Genomic DNA, 20,138 nt, shown 5'->3' on the forward strand with positions numbered 1-20,138 from the left:
TCTCTAATGTTCTCTAACAAACCTCTGAGGGCTTCACAGAACAGCTGTATTTATACTGAGATCACATGACACACAGGGGGACTCGTTTTACTAATTAGGTGATTTCTGAAGGCAATTGGTTCCACTAGATTTTAGTTAGGGGTGTCAGAGTAAAGGGAGCTGAATACAAATGCACGCCACACTTTTCAGATATTTATTTGTAAAAAATTTTTGAAAACCATTTATCATTTTCCTTCCACTTCACAATTATGTGCCACTTTGTGTTGGTTTATCACATAAAATCCCAATAAAATACATTGACGTTTTTGGTTGTAACATGACAAAAAGTGGAAAATGTCAAGGGGTATGAATACTTTTTCAAGGCACTGTACATAGTATATTGTCTGTATTGTTATAAATTATACTGTATACATGGTATATTGTCTGTATTGTTCTATAGTATAGTATAGTAGATACCAGGGGCGGACTGACCATTTGGAAACTCGGGCACTGCCTGAGGGCCCGGGGTCAGTAGGGGGCCCATGAGATGCCTCTGGAACCTTTTAATGATGTCATGAGCATCCCCACCCATACATGCAGTTGCAGGATGGGGAATCCAGCAATGACAGCCAAATTCAGGGTTAGCATTGAACCCAAGCTAATCCCTAGTTCCTATAACTAATTAGAACCAGGGGCGGACTGACCAATTGGAAACTCGGCACTGCCCGAGGGCCCGGGGTCAGTAGGGGGCCCCATGAGATGTCCCTGGTACCTTTTTCATAGGCTTTTTTGAGTTTGGGCAAGGACACAGGGGCCCCATGATCCCCTATTGCCCGGGGGCCCCATGAGTTGTCAGTCTGCCCCTGGTAGATACATAGTATATACTGTATATGCCATTATATAGTATAAAATGTCCGTCTATATTTGGTTAATTTGAATGGTCCAATAAAGAGAAGTTTAATTCCACAGGAGGACATGCAGCATACTCAAGGGTCCATCCAATCCAACAAGCCTGAGTGCCCAGAAGACACCACATCTGCTCCGCCCCTGAGGGGCCCTGTACGGCGCAGATACAGGCGAAAGGCATTGAGCCCCATGTTATTTCAGCAGCCGCTCAGGTTGTCAGGAGGAACAGACAATGAGGAGGGGGCAGAGATACTTGAAGATGCCCCCAGGAAGTGTGCAGATGGACCATTGTGGCTGGAACCCAAAGTATTACCAACAGGACCAGAAATTGTGGAACCAGAGGAGGAGGAACCACTGGTGGTAAGAAGCATCTGATTGGTGGATAAGAATAATGACAGCACTTCCTAGGTCAGCCCACAGGGACCATCCTAGGTGGTGACAAGGAAGAGCAGGTCTGATGCTGTGGAGGAGCTACATGTATCAGCATGCCTAATGGCAGGAGATGTTAATCCATTTCAGACCACACCCCTGTAAATATTACAGGGACTTTTTTTTTTTTGAGCATAAGATATTTAGAGTGTAGCTAAACCTTGAGTTTGGTTGGGATGGGGAAGGGTCCATTCTTCTGTCAGTGTCCCATTGGGTAGATCAGCATTTCTCAACCTGTTTTTCAGTCTCGGCACCCTTTAACTATGCAGAATCCCAAGGCACCCCAGCCTAAAAAAAAAAAAAAAAATGTGAATGTTACTTATAAGAAATCAGAAACCTGAGCCTGTGGCCATGTACACAACCGCTTTGATGAAACTAGATTCACAGCAGAGGTCCCCCATCACAGTCAATGTTCCCCCTTTACACCAGAAGAACCCCTTTTACACAAGAGGTCTCCCCATCACATCGGAGTTCCCTTTCACAACAGAGGCCCCACTTCATGCCAGAAGTTCCATTACATCAAAAGTCCCCCCCTAACATGAGAGCTCCCATTTCATATCAGAGGTCACCATCACGTAAGAGGCCCCACCTTCACATCCAAGGACTCCCATTACCTTAGAGGACCCCCCCTCCAACACAGTAAAGTCCCACCTTCACATCAGAGGCCCACCTCATGTCAGAACTCCGCATTCATGCGAGAGGTCTCCCCATTGCATCAAAGGTCCCCCCATAACATCAGAGCTCTGCCTTCACATCACAGGTCACCTATAGGTAAGAGGCCCCACCTTCACATCCAAGGACTCCCATTACCTTAGAGGACCCTCCACTCCAACACAATAAAGCCCCCCCTTCACATCAGAGGCCCACATCATGTCAGAACCCCGCATTCATGCCAGAGGTCTCCTCATTGCATCAAAGGTCCCCCCATAACATCAGAGCTCCACCTTCACATCACAGGTCACCTTCACGTAAGAGGCCCCACCTTCACATCCAAGGACTCCCTTCACCTTAAAGGACCTCCCCCTCCAACACAATAAAGTCCCCCCCTTCACATCAGAGGCCCACATCATGTCAGACCCCCCATTCATGCCAGAGGTCAACCCTTTGCATCAAAGGTCCCCCCATAACATCAGAGCTCTGCCTTCACATCACAGGTCACCTTCACGTTAGAGGCCCCACCTTTGCATCCAAGGACTCCCATCACCTTAGAGGACCCCCCCCCCCAACACAGTAAAGTCCCCCCTTCACATCAGAGGCCCACATTATGTCAGAATTTCCCCCCCATTCATGCCAGAGGTCTCTCCATTGCATCAAAGGTCCCCCAATAACATCAGAGCTCTGCCTTAACATCACAGGTCACCTTCACATAAGGGGCCCCACCTTCACATCCAAGGACTCCCATCACCCTAAATGACCCCCCCCCCCCCCCACACACACGCACAATAAAGTCTCCCATTCACACCAAAGGCCCACATCAGGTTAGAGTTCCCCCTTTACATCAAGGCTGTCCTTTTACATCTGGCCCCCCAATCACATCACAGGTACTCGCTTTTCATCAGCGTCTCCCCTTCATATCAGAAACCACACTTCACATTACAGGTCCCCCCATCCTATCAGGGGTCCTCCCTTCATGTCAGAGGCCCCCATCATATCAGGTCAACCCTTCAATTTAGAGGCCCACCCAACACCTATTACATCACAGTCCTACTTATACATAAGAGTCTCCTCATCAGAATCCTCTCATTCATCTCCAATTCGGGGCAAACTGGGTCTCGTGCTCGTGGCCCCAGAGGAACCCCAACACTGGGGTAGATTCACTCTCTCTATTTGTCCTTGTCACCAATTTCCCAGGGATAGGAAGCCATAAGAAATGCAGAATTTTACAGTAATTTTGTGGGATTTCTTCAGACCTCCCAGAGTGCCTCCAGCACCTAAAATGAAGGGAAATCTCCCCAACAGGACACAGCGAGAAATAAAACATAGACAGAGGTGGCAGGTATCCCCTACTCCATTTTTTTTTTTTTATAGTTTGGACTTTAGGCATACTTTCAGGTGAGGTGTTATTGCCACTTTATTTTCTGTGTATGGTCGGAATTGTTTCCAGAGATATTGGTGAACGTCTTTAGCAGCGCAGTTCTGATGGGTCGCAGTTTCCATGTCTATCCTTTAATCCTCTCTCCTGTCTTCCCGGCTGTCTAATCAGGGCTTTCTTCAGCAGAAACGTAGGGGAACGCAGTTCCGGCACCCCAGAAATGAATATATGTAATGGCAAGGGGTGCTGGGGTACTGCTAGCTGCTGGGGAATCTATTGTCACTGGAGGGGATCTATTTTTGCATGGGGATCTATTGTTGCTGGTGGGGAATTTATTGTTGCTGAGAGAGATCTATTGTTGAGGGAGAAGTCTATTGATGTTGGTTGCAGGGGGTATGTTGTTTTTGGGGTGGTATTTTGTTGCAGGGGGTCCATTGTTGCTGGGGGGGGGTCTGTTTTTGTGGGGGGAATCTATTTTTCTGGGGGAGGGGCATCTGTTGTCGCTGGGTGCAGAGGAACTATTTTACTGCTTTTCTTGTTATCATTAACAAATTCCATAAAAATTACTTAGCGTCACAAAAATGACACTTGGCTCTGTGTTCTCTAAAAGGGGCGGTACTGGGAGGTGGGTAGGGGATGGAAGCAAGAAATGGTGCTCAGAGGTGGGTAGGGGAAGGAACCAAGAGACGGTTCTCGGAGGTGGGTAGGGGGTGGAACAAAGAGACAGTGCTTGGAGGTGGGTAGGGGTTGGAACCAAGAGACTGTGCTCGGAGGTGGATGGGGGTGGAACTAAGAGACGGTGCTCGGTGGTGGGTAAGGAGTGGAATCAAGAAACGGTTCTCAGAGGTGGGTAGGGGTTTGAACCAAGAGACGGTGCTTGGAGATGGGTAAGGGGTGGAACAAAGAGACAGTTCTCGGAGGTGGGTAGGGGGTGGAACCAAGAGATGGTGCTAGGAGGTGGGTAAGGAGTGGAATCAAGAAACGGTTCTCAGAGGTGGGTAGGGGTTGGAACCAAGAGACGGTGCTTGGAGATGGGTAAGGGGTGGAACAAAGAGACAGTTCTCGGAGGTGGGTAGGGGGTGGAACCAAGAGATGGTGCTAGGAGGTGGGTAGGGGGTAGAACTAAGAGACGGTGCGCAGAGGCGGGTAGAGGGTGGAACCAAGAGACTGTGCTCAGAGGTGGGTAGGGGGTGGAACCAAGAGATGCTGCCCGAAGGTGGGTAGGGGAAGGAACAAAGGGATGGTGCTCGGAGGTGGGTAGGGGAAGGAACCAAGAGATGGTGCTCGGAGGTGGGTAGGGGGGGAACCAAGAGACGGTGCTCGGAGGTGGGTAGGGAATGGAACCCAGAGATGGTGCTCGGAGGTGGGTAGGGGGGGAACCAAGAGACGGTGCTCGGAGGTGGGTAGGCAATGGAACCAAGAGACAGTGCTAGGAGGTAGGTAGGGGATGGAACCAAGAGACGGTGCTCGGAGGTGGGTAGGCGATGGAACCAAGAGAAGGTGCTCGGAGGTGGGTAGGGGATGAAACCAAGAGACGGTGCTCGGAGGTAGGTAGGGGAAGGAACCAAGGGTAGGTACTTGGAGGTGGATAGGGGATGGAACCAAGAGACGGTTGCTTGGAGGTGGGTACGGGATGGAACCAAGAGTTGGTGCTCAGGGTTGGGTAGCGGATGGAACCAAGAGATGGTGCTCAGAGGTGGGTAGGGGAAGAAACCAAGGGACGGTGCTTGGAGGTGAATAGAGGGTGGTGACAAGGGGTTACTCAGAAGGGGGGAGTTCCTGCGCCTATTCTCTGAGGAAAAAAAGCCCTGTGTCTAATCATCTCTCTCTCTAATCTGTCTTCCCCTCCCCCCTCATCAGCCGTCACCCCCTAAATCATTCTGGAAGCGCTGTCAGGGGATAATAGGGGGAACCTTCGGCAGCCTAAAGAGAAAGAAAAGAGTTTCGCTTCCCGTGGCAGAGGAGGTAACGCCGACCAGAGTGCGCTGTGCCGTGCCATAACAGCATGCTGTGATTTGTCCATTAACTCCACCCTAAACTGAATGACGCCAACAAGTGCTGGCCACATATAAAGGTCGCCACTATAGCGCTGCACCATTTTCCCTTATTTGGCTGCTTTATTCATTTATTAATTCTATTTTATCCTTTATAAAAGTGTGAAATGGAAAGTTTAATTGTCGAAATTTACAGTTTATCAAAATGCCAAGAAGTAGAATGTCATGTATTGCAGATTACCAGGACGTAGGTGAAATGTGACCCTGTGTGCTGTGAAATTTTGGTGTGTTGTGGAATTAGTGCTTTTTATGGGGGGGCGGGGGTTGTTCTGATCTGAATGTCATAAACTGTGTAGAAATCTCTGTTCGGCTAATTGGTCTTATCTCAGCGTTCCTCTCTTATCATGCATGGTGGCTGCAGTGAATTGGGCCAGCTGGAGGGGAACAACTGGCATCAAATTACGGCTACTTTAAGGCTTGGCCATACATTATATCATTTTCTCGTACAATTTTCCTTTAGTTTTACCAAAACCATATAATATGAGGTCAAACCTAAACACTTTCAGTTGTATGCAGTCAGGCAGTCCCATCCACTACATGCAAGTTGATGGTAAATCTAAAGGAGATTGAATCAGAAAATTGTATAGTGTATGACCAGTTTTAGGGGAACAACCAGCGACACGATTCTCATTAACTCTCAGTCCTCACGCACACGGGACCTTTTTACAGCGGCTGTTTTTGGCTTTTGACGTTTTTTTCTACAGCCAGTAAACCCCCCAGCCAGGGGTGGACTGACAACTCATGGGGCCCCTGGGCAATAGGGGATCATGGGGCCCCTGTGTCCTTGCCCACACTCAAACTACACCCAAAAAAGCCTATGAAAGGTACCAGGGGCATCTCATGGGGCCCCTTACTGACCCCGGGCCCTCGGGCAGTGACCAAGTACCCTAAAGGTCAGTCCGCCCCTGCCCCCAGCATGTTCTCCTATGTGTCCATATACACAGAGACTGGAATCAACGTTTTTTGCCAGGGGCGAGTGGGTTTCTAGAGCAGTTTGTTAGCTGTAAAAGCGCTCTAAAGCTAAAAAAAAAAAAAGCGGCAAAACTTGGTAAATTGTGGCAAACTGGCGTTTTTGGACTTTTTTGTATTTTTTTGGTTAAAAAAAAACCCCTAAAAACCGCAAACGTGAAAAAAAATGCGAAAAAAACAACGCTAAACGCTAATGTAAACACGCTAAAAAAAGCTGAAAAACTCAATGTTTTTTTTTTTTGGTTAAAAAAAAACCCTAAAAACTGCAAACGTGAAAAAAAACTTGAAAAAACGCTGCTAAACGCTAATGCAAAAACGCTGAAAAACTCACGGGTTTTTTTTTTTTGATTAAAAAAAACCCTAAAAGCTGCAAAGGCAAAAAAAGTAAAAAAAACGCCGCTAAACGCTGAAAAACAGATTTTTTTTGGTTAAAAAACCCCTAAAAACTGCAACGGTGAAAAAAAGTGAAAAAACTCAGCTAAACGCTAATGTAAACACGCTAAAAAAAGCTGAAAAACTCAATGTTTTTTTTTTTTGGTTAAAAAAACCCTAAAAACTGCAAACGTGAAAAAAACTTGAAAAAACGCTGCTAAACGCTAATGCAAAAACGCTGAAAAACTCACGGGGTTTTTTTTTTGGTTAAAAAAACCCCTAAAAGCTGCAAAGGCAAAAAAAGTAAAAAAAACGCCGCTAAACGCTGAAAAACAGATTTTTTTTGGTTAAAAAAACCCTAAAAACTGCAACGGTGAAAAAAAGTGAAAAAACTCAGCTAAACGCTAATGCAAAAATGCTAAAAAATTGCTGAAAAACTCACGGGTTTTCTTTTGGGTTAAAAAACGCCTAAAAACTGCAAACGTGAAAAACACTTGAAAAAACACCGCTACACACTAATGCAAAAACGCTAAAAAAAAGCTGAAAAACTCACGGGGTTTTTTTTGGTTAAAAAAACCCTAAAAACTTAAAACGTGAAAATAATGCCGCTAAACGGTAGTGCAAAAACGCAAAAAAACGCTGAAAAGCTCACAGGTTTTTTTTGGTTAAAAAAACCCCTAAAAACTGCAAAGGCAAAAAAAGTGAAAAAACGCCGCTAAACACTAATGCAAAAACGCTATAAAAACACTGAAAAACAGGTTTTTTTGGTTAAAAAAAAACGCCTAAAAACCGCAGACACGAAAAAAACGCAAAAAAAGCCACTAAACACTAATGCAAAAACGCTAAAAAAACGCTGAAAAACTCACGGGGTTTCCCTAAAAACCGCAAACACAAAAAAAATGCCGCTAAACGGTAATGCAAAAATGCAAAAAAATGCTGAAAAACTCACAGGTTTTTTTTGGTTAAAATAACCCCTAAAAACTGCAAAGGCAAAAAAAGTGAAAAAAAAAACGCTAAACACTAATGCAAAAACGCTAAAAAATCGCTGAAAAACTCACGAGGTTTTTTTTTTGGTTAAAAAAACCCTAAAAACCGCAAACGCGAAAAAACGTGGCAAAACTCCGCTAAACGGTAATGCACAAACGCTAAAAAATGCTGAAAAACTCCCGTTTTTAACGTGAATTTACACAGCTAACGTTACCGGCGTTATTCAAACGCCCCGCGTGCGTGGAGACTCATATGGTGTAGAAAGTTTAGATTTTAAGGGGTGTATAAAAAAATGTCTTCCAGCAAAACTGCATGTTCTGTCGGCAAAAATTGGATGTTACTAGGCTATGTTTCCTCCAGGTCAGAAGTTCTTCATCAGAATAGTGTGAATTACAGAAATACCTCATTATGGCCACTAGATGGAAATGATGACCAGAGAAAATCAATACTTATTTCCTATGATCGTCATCTCCATCTAGTGGCCATAATGTGCAAATCTCTGTACCATCAGGGACATTTCTCTTCCCTTTCCTTCCATTTCAGAGACACAGTAGGAAGTAGCATAAGGTCCTTCCAAAACATCCTCTCCTAGATTGTTGTCACCGGAACACTGAAAAATTTTACCTGTGACAACTTCAAATTTTACATACCAGAGACGGTAGGCATCTGGACCAATAATGTGGGTAAATCCCCCCAGCGAGAAAAATTTGCTTGTGACAACTTCAAAATTTACAGACAAGAGATAATGGGCACTGGGACCCGATAATGTGGGTGAATCCCCCCAGCGAGAACACAGACGGCAATACAAACCTGAGAAATATCATGAAAAGAAAACCACTCTGGTGTCAAAGATGTCCGAAACAAAAGCAGCTGCAAACACACTATAGTGAGATATCCAACATAGTCATAAATAGAACTTGTTGCACCAATCAGTGGATTCACACAAAGATATAAATATCAAAGGCATAGAAAGTCCCTAGAATAATAATGTGATAGTCCACAAAGTGCAAAAATGTCATACAATATTCCACCAAAGAATCCTATTATAGCTGCCACACCAGACCTGAAGTCATATTGTTGTAATGCCCTGGAAGACATTGCATAGGACGAAACGCGTAGGAAAGAGCTACATGCTGACGTCATCACTCATGGCTGGAAGTGGTGACTTATAAATTACCAGGCTACCTGCTGCCCAGTGGAGACGCGGGGGGGGGGGGGGGGGGAGACGAGGCAGACATGGAGTATTTCAACACATGATTTATATGACTACTCTTTAACTAGGGAGTCATGTCTGCTAAGCCTGCATCCTTGACCACTTGGTGGAGGCCTTGGGTCTGTCGTGGAACCAATAATAAGATTTCTCTGGTGGGATATTTCTTCACATTTATGCACTTTGTGGACTTTTACATTATTATTCTTGGGACTTGTTATGCTTTTGATATTTTCATATGTGTGTGAATCCACTGATTAGCGCAACACGTTTTATTGATTATAGCAATACAAACCTGACAGGGGTCCTAACCCTTCCACAGTCCATCCAGAACATGTATTTCTACATAGAGCCGTATGATTGATATCTGAATGTTGGAAACATCTGCACAGCAGCACTCAGTCTGGGGAAGAGAGGCCCAAGCTAATCAGGACTCTATTCCTTAATACAATCTATTCAGTCTAACACAGGGAACATGACTGCAGGAGGAGAGAGTCCAGGAATAATATTAATAATATGCAGCTGGCCCATCAATGTCCAATCACAGGCTCGGATGGGTCCTAGAAGAGCATTGTCTACAGGAAGGTCCAGGATTTGGCTGTATCATCTATAGGGGTACCTGATGATAGAGCTGGCTAATCAGAATTAAACATTGACATATGTGTAGTTCAGCAACATACTTAGATTTATGTCTATAGTGCAGCTTTAACTACCATCTACGGCAACTTTTCTCAACCTTTTCAACACAGAGGAACCTTTGAAATAGCTTTCCAGTCTCAGGTCTCAGTCCCTGCTAAAAATTACTATATATACAACTCTTAATACATTAGTGTGGTGGTCGGTGGGAAGAATGCTCTTTACCCTTGTGGTCATTGGGAAGAATTACCCCCAGATAGCTAAAAAAGTCAGTGGGAACTTAAGTGAGAGGCAGAAATTGCTCAAGGAATCGCTGGCAATCTCTGGAGGAACCTTAGGGTTCCATGAAACCCTGGTTGAGAAACCCTGCTCTAATGGTTTGGAATATTCTCCTACATGTATCTAGGTTTCCCCCTTCCCTACACCTTCTCATCACTTTGTTCATCATCTCCATATTTCTGAACTGTCCCACTCATCACTTTTTCTTTCATCCAGGTTTCTCGCTCATCACTTTCCCTTTTAACCAGGTCTGTCTCATTTATGAGTTCCTCATCTGTGTCTGGAGTTCCACTTTCTTCGTCCTACCTTACTTATTCTCTCCAGAGTCTGTTCCTTTCTTTGTCTCATGTCCCATATTGCCTCTCTCTCCGATGTCTACTCACTCTTCATTTTCTACCTTCTGTGGTTTATCTCCCTCTTGCTTTTTGCAGTCTCATTTCTGACGCTTCATTATCTGTCAGTGATCCCTATCTGTCATTCTTTCTCATGCCTTACTTATCACTTTGTCCGTTCGCAGGTCAGCACCTACTTGAATGCAAAGGAAGGTGAAGGACCAGATGCATGCCAAAGCTTGACCTTGCCACGACCATCCAAAAAAAGTCGGTCATCTGAACAATACACTTTGATATCTACAAATGACTCAAAAAATAGATCCAGTTTACTTTTTAGGAGCCTCAAGAGAAAGGAAAAGGCACAAAGGTGCACAGTGCAAGGGATTATGGACCTGTACTCTGATAAGAAACCCATTACCGAAGACAGCACCAAATATGAAACCTCCACCTGGCCTCCCAAGCTTGACAGGACAACCCCAGAACCTGACTTTAAGAATTTTCTCAGTTATGTCAAAAATCCACTGACAAAGGAGATTGATGCTGAATGTGCTGTTTCCAGGGGAAATAACAAGCAAACTGAAGTGGAAAGCCTTAGTTCCACCAAACCAATCCCCCAGGCCACCTGTCCACATCTGACATTGGGTTCTGTCTTGGTTTTGGATCTCTCCAAAGAATCTAGTTTTCAGGACAACATTCAGGAGTCACTTCGAATTGAACCTGGTAAAGACAGTGGGCCCTGCCATGTTTTAGATTCTGGGCATGCAGATGAAATAAAAAGTACAGAAATTGCAGAGCCAAACAAAGAGGACAGTAACCTCCAAGACTCCATGAATTCATTCCAGTCACCGTGTACAAAGTCATGGATTGAAGCATTAACATCCAGCCCTGGCTATTGCAGGCAAAACATACATGGCTATGGAAAGCTGGAAGACACTTCACGACCACAGGGCCTAGATCAGCTAAACGATGACTTTATCAATTTTCAGATAGATAGACTTTCACCCACTGGTGTTTTCCATCATCTGGAATCTGGGAGGAATGGACAAAGAACAGACTCAAATTTGGGTGAAATGCAGTATGTAAGAACATCCAGTCCTTCAGAGGACAACCACACCTCCAAATATCAGAATGGAGTTGGTACTGTCACCTCAGCCATCTTCCCAAAAGCTCTAGATGGTGTAAAGCCTTATAACCATGACATGAATAATTCTACCTATGTAGAGTTTGTCAGAACGTATGATGCAAAACCCAGCTCTCTAAATGAGTCTTACAGTTCACCCAATAACCCACCCAAAAAGAAGACTGATAAGAAGGTTGCTTCTCATTCGTTCCCCGAAGTGCTCCACCCCGATCAGGAGTTTCTGGAGCATGATGATAAGGAGCTGGAAGACATCTGGAATAAAGCTAAACAGGGGCAACTAGATAGCCCAGTCCAGAAACCTCACATTGTATCACTCAAAGCAAATGAAGGAGACCAGTTGACCAAAGCAAATCAAGAGACCCCAAGTCACAAAGCACCAAGTGGCCAAGTAATCGTGAGGTCGGAGCCAAACATGTTGGTGGCCACATTTACTTTGCCCACCTCAGTTCCCTTATCTACAGACTCCGGCATGGAGAAGGACCAAAGGGAAGACAGAAGTCTGATTCAAGAAAGAGTGATGTCCACCGCAACCCTCACGGAGAGTAATCAAGTGGGGAAATGTCCGCAAACATCAGGGAAAGAGCCACATGCTCTGAAGAATAAGTCTGATAAAGTGGAGACGTCCATAACCACGGTGAGATGAGTTCTGAGTGTTTATGATGGAGCTTCTCCGTTTATTTTCTTGGGTGGTTCCATGCTTGAAACCAAATGGAATACGTAGGAAGATGTGACCAGAGACACAACCAGGAGGTTGACTTGCCACAATCAACTAGCAATTCATATTCCTATGACAGAACTATTTTAATAGGGGCAAAAAGTTAATTGGCTCCAGGTCCACCTATGCAGGGCTCCACCAAGGGTCTGGCATGTAATAGAAACTCAGAAAGTTTAAAGTAGATTTTTTTTTTCATTTTGGGGATTGTTTCAACTGCTGTTGGTTTATTTTTTTATTTTTTTTTGCAATATGTGCCACGTTGCAGAGATTTACCTTTACGTCCTGTCCCATAGCCAAAACAGGAAGTGAGAAGAAATCCCTGCAAATTAAAAGAATTGTTTGGGGACCCCCAGGCCAGCGTCCTCATTGGAAGATCGACCCTATTTTTCTGGGGAAAACCCAAAATATGAGATTTTCTTTTTCTTTCACTTTCAATGATAAGAGTAAGCAGGACAAATAGAGAGGGTGAATCTCCCTCATGGGGGCACAGACAGCAATAAAAACCTGACAGGGGTTCTAATCCCTCTCCACTCTATCCAGAACTAAACAAAATGTTTTGCCTTTAGTTATATTTTAAGGTTTAAGTGATCCTTTTTATTGGATTTATTAAAGATGTAAGCTCACATCGGATTTCTTCTTGAGACATGCTCTTTGCTTCTTGTCTGGTTTTTGCATTCTGAAGGAATAGGCTGCCTTACCCCCCCGGCGGTATACCTGAGTGTAGCTCGGGGTAAAGTTTCAGCGCCACAAGCGGTAACCCCCCCGAGCTACACTCAGGAATACACTGCGGCGCTGCTCTGCGATCTCTTCTGCACTTACCTTGTCCTGCGCTCCCGCGATGTCCCCCCTGCAGTGTCCCCTGCAATGTCCTCCGGCCGATGCCGGCATCTGTCTTCCGGGGTCTGTTCCCTGCGACGTCGGGACATACGGGGGACTGAACTGGCGGGAAATTTGAAAATTGTAGAAGTGACATTCACTAAATACACTAAAATCACATAGTATAACATTCCTGTATCAAACCATTTCACATACATTTTGTCCCGAGTGCTTTGTCCTGCGCCCTGCCTGCATTATTACTGTTCTTTCTGCCTGGAAACTGAGAAACGTCCATGGCGTCCAAAAAGCGTCCCTTTAGGTCAGACGCGGTTTTAGACCGGCTAGAGAACAGCGATAGTAAATCAGAACCACTTGCAGAATTGAGTGATAATGATTCGTGGGGGAAATTCCTCATCAGACACTGAAAACGATTCTGCGACTGAGCTCAGCGATGTGCGAACTTGGCGCTATATTTCACATTTCAGTGTTTTTATTTTGATTATATTATTGAATTAAATTTATTATTATTGTATTATTATTTTTTATGATTATTTATTAAATTACAATTTATGATTTCGGGTTTCAAATTTTATCCTACCCGAGATGTTTACTAGACTCTTGTTCGGACAGATTTCAGTGAGTTATTCCTAAAAATTACAGGCCTACAATAAAAAAATACATATTTCCATGCAAAAAAATGTACCGCTTTGAGCACAGAAATACTGACATAATCAGACCGCTAGGGAGGCTACAGAAAAAACTCTGGGATAGGTAAAAAAAGTCACGCATTAGTACACCCCCTACACAAAACACTAAACATTTAATACAATTCTGAAAATCCTTACCATGTAAGAGAAAAGTCTGATTGAATTTTCATGACCTCATCTCTGTAATTCAAAAGATAACAGCATCTGCTCTGCCAAGGAGGAGGTGTAACAGCCGGAATTACATCATATCCCTTTTTTTCTCAGAGAATAAGTGCAGGTACCCCCCCCTTTTCTGAGTCACCCCTTTTCTGCACCCCCTAACAACCTCTGAGCACCATCCCTTGGTTCCACCCCCTACCTATCTCCCAATACCGCCCCTTTTAGAGAATTCAAAAGTATAATTTTGTGGAATTTGTATGGAATTTGTCAATGATAACAAGAACATTTAGATCCTCTGCAGCTAACAACAATAGACCAAAATACATACAGGCGTACCTCTGTTTACGAATTGAATGCGTTCTGCGGGACTTTCCGTATTGCGAAAAATTCGTAAACCGAAACACGATTTCCCATAGGAATGCAGTGAAAACCCATTAATCTGTTCAGGAGGTCAGAAAAAAAGTTAAAAAAAAGTCTTTTATCGGTTCAAAACTCTTTATAAAGTGCACTTTAAAGGCATAAATACTGTACATGGACATGATTAATCATTATTTCATAAATGCATTGAAAACCAATTAATCTGTTCATATTGCGAAAAAAGTTTGTAAATGCATTGAAAACCAATTATTCCATTCTGGAGGTCAGAAAAAAGTAACAAAAAAGTCTTATCTGTTCAAAACTCTTTATAAAGTGCACTTTAAAGGCATAAATACTGTACATGGACATGATTAATCATTATTTCATAAATGCATTGAAAACCAATTAATCTGTTCATATTGCGAAAAAAGTTTGTAAATGCATTGAAAACCAATTATTCCATTCTGGAGGTCAGAAAAAAGTAACAAAAAAGTCTTATCTGTTCAAAACTCTTTATAAAGTGCACTTTAAAGGCATAAATACTGTACAAGGACATGATTAATAATTAATTCATAAATGCATTGAAAACCAATTAATTCGTTCCAGAGGTCAGAAAAAAGTAAAAAAAAAAGTCTTATCTGTTCAAAACTCTTTATAAAGTGCACTTTAAAGGCATAAATACTGTATATGATTAAAAATTAATTCATAAATGCATTGAAAACCAATTAATCTGTTCTGGAGGTCAGAAAAAAAGTAAAAAAAAGTATTATCTGTTCAAAACTATTTATAAAGTGCACTTTAAAGGCATAAATACTGTACAGGGACATGATTAAAAAAATTTTTGTAAATGCCTTGAAAACCAGTTAATCCAATCCGGAGGTCAGAAAAAAGTAAAAAAAAAGTCTTATCTGTTCAAAAATCTTTATAACGTGCACTTTAAAGGCATAGTACTGTATAGGGACATGTTTAAAATAAATGAATTGAAAAAAAATTAATCCGTATTGCAAAAAAAAATCGTAAATGTATTGAAATCTAATTAATCCGTTCTGGAAGTCAGAAAAAAGTGAAAAAAAAATATTTTATCTGTTCAAAACTCTTTATAAAGTGCACTTTAAAGGCATAAATACTGTACAGGGACATGATTAAAAATTAATTCGTAAATGCATTGAAAACCAAGTAATCCGTTCGTATTGCGAAAAAAATTTGTAAGTGCATTGAAAACCAATTACTCCGTTCTGGAGCTCAGAAAAAAGTCAAAAGTATTATCTATTCAAAACTCTTTATAAAGTGCACTTTAAAGACATAAATGCTAAATACATGATTAAAAATTAATTCGTAAATGCATTGAAAACCAATTAATCCGTTACAGAGGTCAGGAAAAAGTAAAAAAAAGTCTTATCTGTTCAAAACTCTTTATAAAGTGCACATTAAAGGCATAAATACTGTACAGGGACATGATTAAAAAATAATTTGTAAATGCACTGAAAACCAATTAATCCGTTCGTATTGCGAAAAAAATTTGTAAATGTATTGAAAGCCAATTAATCCGTTCCGGAGCTCAGAAAAAAAGTCAAAAAAGTATTATCTGTTCAAAACTCTTTATAAAGTGCACTTTAAAGGCATAGTACTGTATAGGGACATGATTAAAATAAATTCATTGAAAAAAAATTAATCCGTTCATATTGCGAAAAAAAATCGTAAATGTATTGAAAACCAATGAATTCGTTCCAGAAGTCAGAAAAAAGTAAAAAAGAATTCTTTTATCTGTTCAAAACTCTTTATAAAGTGCACTTTACAGGCATAAATACTGTACAGGGGCATGATTAAAAATGAATTCGTAAATGCGCTGAAAACCAATTAATCCGTTCGTATTGCGAAAAAAATTTGTAAATGCATTGAAAACCAATTACTCCGTTCCGGAGCTCAGAAAAAAGTCAAAAAGTATTATCTATTCAAAACTCTTTATAAAGTGCACTTTAAAGGTATAAATACTGTACAGGGACATGATTAAAAAAAATTTGTAAATGCAAATGAAAACCAATTAATTTGTTTGTATTGCAAGAAAAATTTGTAAACCGAGCCATTATTTTCAATGGATGTTCATTTGTAAACCGAAAATCACGTTAACTGAGGTGTTCGTAAACCGAGCTACGCCTGTATTTTCAAGGTACAATATTTTTGTATGGATCCTCTGTTTGTCGGTTGGTTGGAGCAGCTTTGTACTGTGTCGGTGTCATTTGCAGGTGACTCGGAAGTTGGACTATCAACTGATGGAAGGTTCCCTGGAGAAGAAGCACATCCTGCAGTCAGGGGGAAGGAAGGTGAGCAGGACATGGGGAAACAATAGACATGAGAATGACAATTACTACTTCCAACCAAACAAAGGGACCAAGACAATGTATGCCCATGGAAGGATGCGCTGTGTAATACTGTGTCTTCCTCCCCACAGGCCTCTTCCCGCACCTGGGGGGTGTTTTATGCTGTGCTGGTGAGGAGAACCCTCTGCTTCTACCACGACCGCAAACATTCCACTAAGGTAAGGGCCCAACCGCCTCACCTATAACCATACATCGTCTTGTAACAGCATAAGGTTCCACAGAATCTACATGCCCATTTTAGCGACTGATTGCAAAAGATAGGACCGACCTCCAAAAAGTTCTTCAAACATAGTAACCCCCCTGGCGGTATTCCCGAGTGTAGCTCGGGGTAAAGTTTCAGCACCACAAGCGGTGACCCCCCCGAGCTACAATCGGGAATACACTGCAGTGTTGCTCCGGGATCTCTTCTGCACTTACCTTGTCCTGCGCTCCCGCGATGTCCCCCCTGCAGTGTCGCCAGCAATGTCCTCCGGCCGATTCCGGCATCTGTCTTCCGGGTTCCGTTCCCTGCGACGTCGGGACATACGGGGGATGGAACTGGCGGGAAATTTGAAAATGACAAAAAGTGACATTCACTAAATACACTAAAATCACACAGTATAACATTCCTGTATCAAACCATTTCACATACATTTTCTCCCGAGTGCTTTGTCCGGCGCCCTGCCTGCATTTTTACTGTTCTTTCTGCCTGGAAACTGAGAAACATCCATGGCGTCCAAAAAGCGTCCCTTTAGGTCAGACGCGGTTTTAGACCGGCTAGAGAACAGCGATAGTAAATCAGAACCACTTGCAGAATTGAGTGATAATGATTGGTGGGGGAAATTCCTCATCAGACACTGAAAACGATTCTGCGACTTTGCTCAGCGATGTGCGAACTTGGCGCTATATTTCAAATTTCAGTGTTTTTGGTTTGATTACATTTTTGAATTAAATGTATTATTATTATATTATTATTTTTTATGATTATTTATTATATTATAATTTATGATTTCGTGTTTCAAATTTTATCATCCCCGGGATGTTTACTAGACTCTTGTTCGGACAGATTTCAGTGAGTTATTCCTAAAAATTACAGGCCTACAATAAAAAAAATACATATTTCCATGCAAAAAATGTACCGCTTTGAGCACAGAAATATGGACATAATCAGACCGCTAGGGAGGTTAATAGTAAAAGGTCCGGTCCGAGCATGTAGGCCCTTTACAGAATAATCTAGAGGGGGTGACTGGGGACAAAGAGAAGGCAAGTTTATTAAATCCCTTCTTCAGCTCTGTGTATACAAAGGAGAATGGGGGAGCTCTTGTCCATAATGGGGGTGGTACTGACACAGCTCCAGATGATCCACATTGGCTCACAATTGATATGATCCAAAAATATTTAGACAGAATAAAGGTGAATAAAGCCCCTGGACTGGACGGCATACACCCACGGGGGCCTTAAAGAATTGAGCTCTGTCATTTCACAGCCATTGTTTCTAATTTTTAGGGACTCTTTAATGACTGGCATAGTACCACTGGATTGGTGTAAGGCCAATGTGGGGCCAATATTTAAAAAGGGGTCAAAATCTTTACCAAGTAATTACAGACCTGTTAGTGTAACTTCTCTAGTTGGGAAGATAATGGAGAGTTTAATAAAAGATCACAGAGGTGAGTTCTTGCTGGAAAAAAATATTTTAAGCAACAGACAGCATGGATTCATGAAAGACAGAAGTTGTCAAACAAATCTGATTACTTTTTATGAGGAGTTGAGCAAAACCTTACACAGAGGGGTGGCGGTGGACGTGGTATACCTGGACAGAGGGGTGGTGGTGGACGTGGTATACTTGGACAGAGGGGTGGTGGTGGACGTGGTATACTTGGACAGAGGGGTGGTGGTGGACGTGGTATACTTGGATTTTGCAAAAGCATTTGACACAGTTCCCCACACAGAGCTAATCTGTAAGGTAAAGTCTACAGGCTACTATGTAAATGGATAGAAAACTGGCTAAAAGATGGTATTCAGAGAGTAGTGGTTAATGATTCATACTCTGAATGGTGGGAATGTATTCTCTCTTAAGAAGAGGAGATTAAGGGGGGATATGATCTCCATGTATAATACATAAGGGGGGATATGATCTCCATGTATAATACATAAGGTGGGATATGATCACCATGTATAATACATAAGGGGGGATATGATCTCCATGTATAATACATAAGGGGGGATATGATCTCCATGTATAATACATAAGGGGGATATGATCTCCATGTATAATACATAAGGGGGGATATGATCACCATGTATAATACATAAGGGGGGGGATATGATCTCCATGTATAATACATAAGGGGGATATGATCACCATGTATAATACATAAGGGGGGATATGATCACCATGTATAATACATAAGGGGGGATATGATCTCCATGTATAATACATAAGGGGGGATATGATCTCCATGTATAATACATAAGGGGGGATATGATCTCCATGTATAATACATAAGGGGGGATATGATCTCCATGTATAATACATAAGGGGGGATATGATCTCCATGTATAATACATAAGGAGGATATGATCTCCATGTATAATACATAAGGGGGATATGATCTCCATGTACAATACATAAGGAGGATATGATCTCCATGTATAATACATAAGGGGGATATGATCTCCATGTATTATACATAAGGGGGGGATATGATCTCCATGTATAATACATAAGGAGGATATGATCTCCATGTATAATACATAAGGGGGGATATGATCTCCATGTATAACACATAAGGGGGGGATTTGATCACCATGTATAATACATAAGAGGGGATATGATCTCCATGTATAATACATAAGGGGGGATATGATCTCCATGTATAATACATAAAGGGGGATATGATCTCCATGTACAATACATAAGGGGGGATATGATCTCCATGTATAATACATAAAGGGGGATATGATCTCCATGTATAATACATAAGGGGGGGATATGATCTCCATGTATAATACATAAGGGGGATATGATCTCCATGTATAATACATAAGGGGGGATATGATCTCCATGTACAATACATAAGGGGGGATATGATCTCCATGTATAATACATAAGGGGGATATGATCTCCATGTATAATACATAAGGGGGGATATGATCTCTATGTATAATACATAAGGGGGGATATGATCTCCATGTATAATACATAAGGGGGGATATGATCTCCATGTATAATACATAAGGGGGGATATGATCTCCATGTATAATACATAAGGGGGGATATGATCTCCATGTATAATACATAAGGGGGGATATGATCTCCATGTATAATACATAAGGGGGATATGATCTCCATGTATAATACATAAGGGGGGATATGATCTCCATGTATAATACATAAGGGGGATATGATCTCCATGTATAATACATAAGGGGGGATATGATCTCCATGTATAATACATAAGGGGTGATATGATCTCCATGTATAATACATAAGGGGGGATATGATCTCCATGTATAATACATAAGGGGGGATATGATCTCCATGTATAATACATAAGGGGGGATATGATCTCCATGTATAATACATAAGGGGGGGTATGATCTCCATGTAGAATACATAAGGGGGGGATATGATCTCCATGTATAATACATAAGGGGGAATATGATCTCCATGTATAAATACATCAGTGGTTCATATAGTG

General features: G+C 42.1%; 1 protein-coding gene across 4 annotated transcripts in view; it reads left to right on the plus strand.

Annotated features, from left to right (window-relative positions):
* The window catches only part of LOC149437758 (uncharacterized), a 77,083-nt gene that overhangs the window by 41,952 nt on the left and 14,993 nt on the right, over positions 1-20,138 (plus strand). For 2 of the 4 annotated variants that reach the window (XM_089660646.1, XM_089660644.1), the window contains exons 19-23: positions 949-1,245; positions 5,207-5,311; positions 10,371-11,960; positions 16,324-16,401; positions 16,530-16,616. In XM_089660646.1, coding sequence (XP_089516772.1) covers positions 949-1,245; positions 5,207-5,311; positions 10,371-11,960; positions 16,324-16,401; positions 16,530-16,616 — 2,157 coding nt within the window. The remainder of the gene's footprint in view (positions 1-948; positions 1,246-5,206; positions 5,312-10,370; positions 11,961-16,323; positions 16,402-16,529; positions 16,617-20,138) is intronic. The other 2 variants (XM_089660645.1, XM_089660647.1) reach the window with 2 other exon arrangements.

The sequence above is a fragment of the Staurois parvus genome, unplaced genomic scaffold (assembly GCF_062004578.1).
Source record: "Staurois parvus isolate SC_StPar_1 unplaced genomic scaffold, SC_StPar_1.0 ptg001257l, whole genome shotgun sequence".
NCBI classification, from domain to species: Eukaryota; Metazoa; Chordata; class Amphibia; order Anura; family Ranidae; genus Staurois; species Staurois parvus.